The 6,308-nt window shown below is 39.1% G+C and overlaps 1 protein-coding gene across 2 annotated transcripts; it reads left to right on the top strand.

Annotated features, from left to right (window-relative positions):
* The first annotated feature begins 1,207 nt into the window (after positions 1–1,207).
* LOC112197461 lies at positions 1,208–5,878 on the top strand. Of its 2 annotated transcripts, none has more exons than XM_024338144.2 (6): positions 1,208–1,800; positions 3,200–3,341; positions 3,826–4,002; positions 4,100–4,183; positions 4,927–5,008; positions 5,136–5,878. In XM_024338144.2, exons 1-6 carry the CDS (start codon positions 1,406–1,408, stop codon positions 5,576–5,578), a joined length of 1,323 nt encoding a protein of 440 aa, XP_024193912.1. In that variant the 5' UTR covers positions 1,208–1,405; the 3' UTR covers positions 5,579–5,878. The 2 variants fall into 2 exon arrangements, with proteins under 2 accessions (XP_024193912.1, XP_024193911.1); XM_024338143.2 differs by having other exon boundaries at positions 1,222–1,800; positions 3,176–3,341; positions 5,136–5,876.
* The last annotated feature ends 430 nt before the right edge of the window (positions 5,879–6,308 follow it).

Raw genomic sequence — 6,308 nt, 5'->3', positions numbered from 1 at the left:
TTGTAAGTAAGAACTCACTGATTAAGTTGAAATCTAGTCACTTCCACAACCAACGCCTTAGAGGGATGAGATACAAGAAGAACATATGTTTTCTAGTTTTACCCTATCCTACTTTAATCTTTAGTTGTGGTTTTTGAAGGAAGTACAAAGAAACTCTTTGAGAGAAATGTGACAACTTTCACCACCACCACCACCACCACCGTGAACCTTAATAACTTGATGATCTCAAGTCTCAACTTTCTTGATGGATCAAACTAACCTCATAAAGGGCCAAAGCCTTCGAGTTGGATGCTAGAAACCTATACTTTGTTTAAGGATTGTGTTGCTATTATTTATAAAACAAAATGAATTTCTAGGTTGTACAGGTTGTTCCGAACTAAAAAGAAAAGATTGTGTAGTTTGTTGAATTAGACCATGGCATGAGAAGAGATGGATTTTTTTTTTATTTAGCAAATATGAAGCGTGATAGAAAACAACATGCTCAAACTTTTTCCTTTTATGTTTTATCTTTCTGTCATGTTTTAATAGATAATAAATGAAATTATTTTTTCATAAATTTATCTATGAGTCTATGCAAAAATGAAGAGTATTAAAGCGTACGTAGATGAAGGAGAAATTTTTTGGTCCGCACAGTACACCCACTAATTACAATCATTTATTTAAAATTGATCTTTTAAAATTTTATACTTATAAAACCGCAGTAAATATCGACTGAAGTTCTGAAATTATCTCGCCTCCACTCTTTTATTGGCCAGCCACACCATACACGTTCCACAGCGACAGCCTAAAGAACTACCGCACATGAAGATTTTTTTTTATTATTATTTTTTAATTGGTATCTACTTCCCAAGAAGATTCTAGTAAATAGACATAATAAAAAAAATGAAAATTATATAGTGCCACTTGTGGCTTCCAGGTAGAAGTTCTAGTCAGTGCCAGATGTCACCATTTTACTGCAAAAGTCCACTGATGTGTCGTACACCCTTAAACACCCAATCCCTCAACCGGACAAAAGAATATCTCAACAGGTAAACCGTCGTTTTTCCTTTCCCAAAATATCAATCTTATCCTCTAAAAATTTCCCAGGCACATTCAACACCAACCTCCGCTCTCCCTCACGCGCCGCGTGTACCACACGCCCTGTTCCCACGCGCCAAAACGCCACCGATCATTACCTCAATCAACGGCCCTGACACCTCCACGTCAGATTACCGTACCGTCAAAACAAACCGCCTAAAATTTTCTCTCTCTAGAAAATTTCTTCCTTCTCGAATTGAAATTTTGGATCGCCGATCAATTATGTAGCTCGGCTTTCTTCTTCTTCTTCCTCAGCTCTCATTTTCTCGGGAGAATTTGGATTCTTATTTTCTCATTTTCTCGGAAAATTTGGGTTTCACAGAGAGAAATGGAGGAAGCGGTGTTGGATCTGGTGGAGTTCTTCACGAACCCTACGATCACCGAAACATTTGTCGACATTTTGCTCTGCGCAGTTCCGATATGGCTGGCCGTGATGATCGGCCTCGTGATCGGATGGTCCTGGAGGCCGAGGTGGACCGGTTTGATCTTTCTCGGTCTGAGAAGCAAATTCCGGTCGTTCGTCTGGACCGCGCCGCCGGGGTTCGGCGCTCGCCGCCTCTGGCTCGCGTTCACGGCGTTCTCGGCTCTCTCCATTTGCCGTACGATTTGGTCCAAGGGGAGGAGCAAAGCGGCTTCGTCGTCGCTGGCGACGTCGGGTTCGGCGGCTTCTGGTTCCGTTTCTGCGGCGAGTCGTTCAGCTGAGAGCGGCGGCGACATTGTTGAGTGAGTTTTTGTAGTTTGTTGTTTTTTGAGCTTTTTTTTCAGGTTTTTGAGTGCTGAATTTGTGTTGTGTGCGTTTTGGATTTTATAGGATTTGGATGCACATTTTGCTTTTTGAAGATGAAATCTTTAATATTTTAATTAGGACTTTGAAGTGCACATTGGTTGTTGCTCAACGAAATCGAATTCATAGTGATAATCGGAGAAAGTGAAATTCTGGTGGTTGGATTTAGTGGGAACATAATTTGTTTTAATATATACATTGGTGTTTTCTAACCTACTAGAAACAGGTTAGCTAAAGTTAACTTATAAAGCTGATTGGGGACATGGTAGAGTTAAATGACTTTGTATACTCCGAGTAGGGAGATGGAAGAAGTCGGACATACTATATTTCCATAAGAATGCTTTAAGGGATACAGAGTCGTTTTCCCTGTTGCATTATCGTTTTTAATGTGTTTGTTAGTTTGAGTTTGGTGATGGTACTAAGTTGGAACTGTTTAGCGGCGATTCTTTTAAAATCGGATGTTTTACTACCTTAACGTGATGGGAATTGGTATTTCTGGGATGGTTAGACAAATACTTGATTGCAGTTTTGTTACTTCCTGGATGAAGCTGGAGATTTTTTTTCGTCATCTCACCCTGACAATCAAACTGTAGTTGGAAGAGTCCTTGGAGCTCAATATTGACTCTGCCCTTTAAGTGCAGTTAATTTTTCAGAGTGATGACGAGAAGGTCCATAGCTTATTCCAGGTGGTAGCACATCTCAAAAACAGAATTGGTTGTCTCCTGGCTTGACTATCCCATACTTCTCCAGAGGGTACTTTATCACAGCTTCTCTCAAGCCATTGTATGCACCCTGACCTCAGTCATCACAGAATAGGTAGATGCCAAGTCGAGGACAAGGCCACCTCCTTGGGCAGGGCCAAACAAATTGGGATTAATATGCAGAATTTTCCATTAACCGTGATTCCATCATGTTGAGGTAGTAAAATGTCCACTCAGAAACTAGGATGGTTCTGCTTGATGATGAATGGAAGTTTCCAACCATTCAGGAATTGTTGGAAGAGGCGGAATCTGTGCAGCAATACTTCATTTTTAGTTTTATAAAATAGTCATTCATATTGGTGGGTCTACATGTGTTGTTACTAACTTGCTGACATGTTGGTTAGTTTACTGGATTATGTTATTATTAAGTGATCATTAATTTACTTAAGAAATGGGAAGTGTTTTGTTTTGACAGATGTAATATATCTGGTAGCTGTATGGATGTTGCCATACTAGTGTTCATACTGTTGCTCTCATTATTGCTTTGGAGAACTGTTGTACAGGAAATATTGTTGTCACTAATTGCTTCGTGATACCTGTACTTTTCTCACAGACCAGGTGATAAAGATGCACATAGATTGCAGGACGTTGTCACAGAAGCTGATTTGGACCACCTAGTGAATTTAATCAGAGGGAGAGATGGAGAATTGGAATGGCAAAGTTTGATGGAGAAAACCACCCCAACCATGGCATATAAAGCATGGCGCCATGACCCTGAGGTAGAATCTGAGTTTGCCCTTACATTTTTCTTGACTATATAATTGCTGTGGTTCGTCGGCTATATAGTTTGTCATATTTATTGATAAGTTGTTAGTGGGGATGTGTATTTTGTACATGTTTTGCTTTCTTTTACATCTTTTTTTCTTGTGACCCTTAGTTAACAGCTTTCGTTTTCATGTATGATGCTCTCCTAGCCACTCTGTTTTGTAGAAGGGCACTTTATTTTCTTTTTCCACATTGACGCTAATGTGATTGTCAATTTATGTAGATTCCCCACCAAGTTTCTTGGCTACTTGGACACCTGCCTGTTTTTGAATTATTATTATTATTTTTTATACTTTGTTCTCTATTATTGTGTAATGAAGCCATCATATACTTATTCAATCCCTTTCTCTTACCAAGATTCTCGTTTTACTACTTTATAATGTCATGTTTGGTACCTTATATTGTAGTTTGGTATCTAATAGCAGTCTTGCTTACCAGACAGGTCCTACTGTTTACTGTAGTAGAACTGTCTTTGAGGAAGCAACTCCAGAGTTGGTTAGAGATTTCTTTTGGGATGATGAGTTTCGACCTAAATGGGATCCTATGCTTGCATATTGTAAAATATTGGAGGAATGCCGGGATACTGGAACTATGATTGTTCACTGGATTAAAAAGGTCTGTAGAACATGAGAGTGCATGCACTCTGTGTTTCTGTTTGATCGCTTTTTAGTTGAAACATGTATTTGATTTCTCACTTTACTCCGCTATGCAGTTCCCTTTCTTCTGCAGTGATCGAGAATATATAATTGGTCGAAGAATATGGGAGGCTGGAAAAACTTATTCTTGTGTGACAAAGGTACTTTTTTGAAGCACCTCAGCATTCATAGCCTCTTTCCTCAATTGATTATTATACCTGTCTGGAAGAGTAGATTGTGCCACTCTGTTATGATAGGGAAGGAAGTTATAGTTTCTGGGAGATCAATAATAGTGTGCAGCGGAATATATTTCACATCAGAGGGAAGGATTTATAATAGAATTGTCAGGTCTTGGATTAAATCGAATTGATTATGACAGGAGCTGACCAAAGAGTTGTTGGTCTAGCGGTCAGGCCCTTGGTTTGCTCCCAAGTGGTCTGGGGTTCGACCCTCTCCCAAGGTACCCACCTAGCAATTGCTAGAGTTTCCAGTTCCCCAAATGTTGTGGGGTCAGGCGGGGGACCTAGGGAATAGTCGGGTCAAAAGACTCGGATACCCTAGTCTGAACCGCGTTAAGTACAAAGAAAATGATTTCATTTGATTGGAAGCATAAGAAATTGCTTGAGCTAGATTCGGAAGTTGGGGAATGAAATAAAAACATTAAGGGCGAAGAAATATAGTTTTTTGTTGTCGTCTGCAGTGTACTCTTGCTACTCTCTACATCTTGTGCATCATTTTTATACTGTTAAATTTAATTTTCTTTTGGGTTAATGTGCATTTGATTTATCCTTTCTATGTTGAAAATCATTTGGTATTGTACTATGATTTGAAACAAATGTAACATACTTAGGTATGTTTAGTGCATACGTTTCTGAATCTTTTTGTGGTACCTCCAATATTGCAGGGTGTTCCATATCCGGGTTTGCCTAAGCGTGATAAGCCTAGACGCGTGGAACATTATTTCTCTAGTTGGATTATCAAGCCTGGTAAGAATTGTTAGTTAACTATATGAATTTTGCAGCAAGAAGTTTGTCAGTCTCTGTGCGACACTGGCATGTAATAGTATATGTTTAAGTCTCTTGGTTGTTTTATTCTCTTGGTTGAAATATACAGCGGAGTCACGAAAGGGAGATGGACAATTATCTGCTTGTGAGGTTACCCTTGTCCATTATGAAGACATGGGAATCCCCAAAGATGTGGCTAAGTTGGGCGTCCGTCATGGGATGTGGTGCACTGTCAAAAAATTACACTCTGGCATGAGAGGGTACCAGAATGCAAGGAAATCTTCCGAGTCTTGTCTATCACAATGTGCCCGTATGGCGGGAATCACCACAAAGATATCTTCCGAAGGAAGCACAAATTATTGGCAGGTAGCACCGGGTGAAGAAGAGAAAAATCGAGCAGGGAGCAATGAGAGACAGAATAATAATAATGGCATTGATTGGAAATGGATAGTATTAGGGGGCACTGTGGCTCTGGTTTGTGGACTTCATACCGGTGTAGTAGGAAAATCATTGTTACTCGGAGCAGGGCAGGGAATTGCCCGAAGGAGATGACTCTTTGAAGAGTTATATTAGTCTTCTATGTCGACTTCAACTCTGTATCTGCTATTATTTCTGCAGTTGTATTGGCACACAACGAGACATCAATTGTTACAAATTATGGTAAATTGTATGGGTGAAGTTTTGTATTGGCTTCAAGCCTTCAACAAATGCTTCTGAAATGGATGAGCCGGCCTTATATATCTAGAATTATGATGTTTTGTATTAAAGGATTAAAGGGAAAAGGCGAAGATGGTACATTTGCTGGTGTTATTTGAATATTGGAATCCCACTTTGAAATTTCTTTTTCTAATATTTCAATCTACTGTTAGCGTTGTACATGATTTACTTGGGTTCGACTTGGGTTCAAAAACTTTCAATCTTGGTCGGTTTGAACACTCGTTTGCAACTTTCAACTATTTCAGAAAAAAAAAAAATTAAAAATAATGTGTGCCAATGGATATTTGTCGGTGGAAGACTCCTATAAGTTACCAATGTCTCTTGCAATTATCATAGTTTCAACGGCGCGAGCTTGTACAGTGAAAGCTACAATTATCATCTTCCAAGTTTTTAAAAAAGCTTCAATTTTGTTCCCCTTTTCCAATTAAACATGTGGATGAACTTTTATGCTATAATATATATATATATATATATATTTATATTTATATTTATATATATTGAGTTGCAGCCTGCAACTTGCAGGGCTGGTGGGCAGAGAAGAAGACAGACTCTGCCATATCCAATG

Source organism: Rosa chinensis, chromosome 4 (assembly GCF_002994745.2).
Source record: "Rosa chinensis cultivar Old Blush chromosome 4, RchiOBHm-V2, whole genome shotgun sequence".
NCBI classification, from domain to species: domain Eukaryota; kingdom Viridiplantae; phylum Streptophyta; class Magnoliopsida; order Rosales; family Rosaceae; genus Rosa; species Rosa chinensis.
The sequence above is the reverse complement of the archived record's forward strand: the minus strand, read 5'-3'. Positions and strand labels throughout refer to the sequence as shown.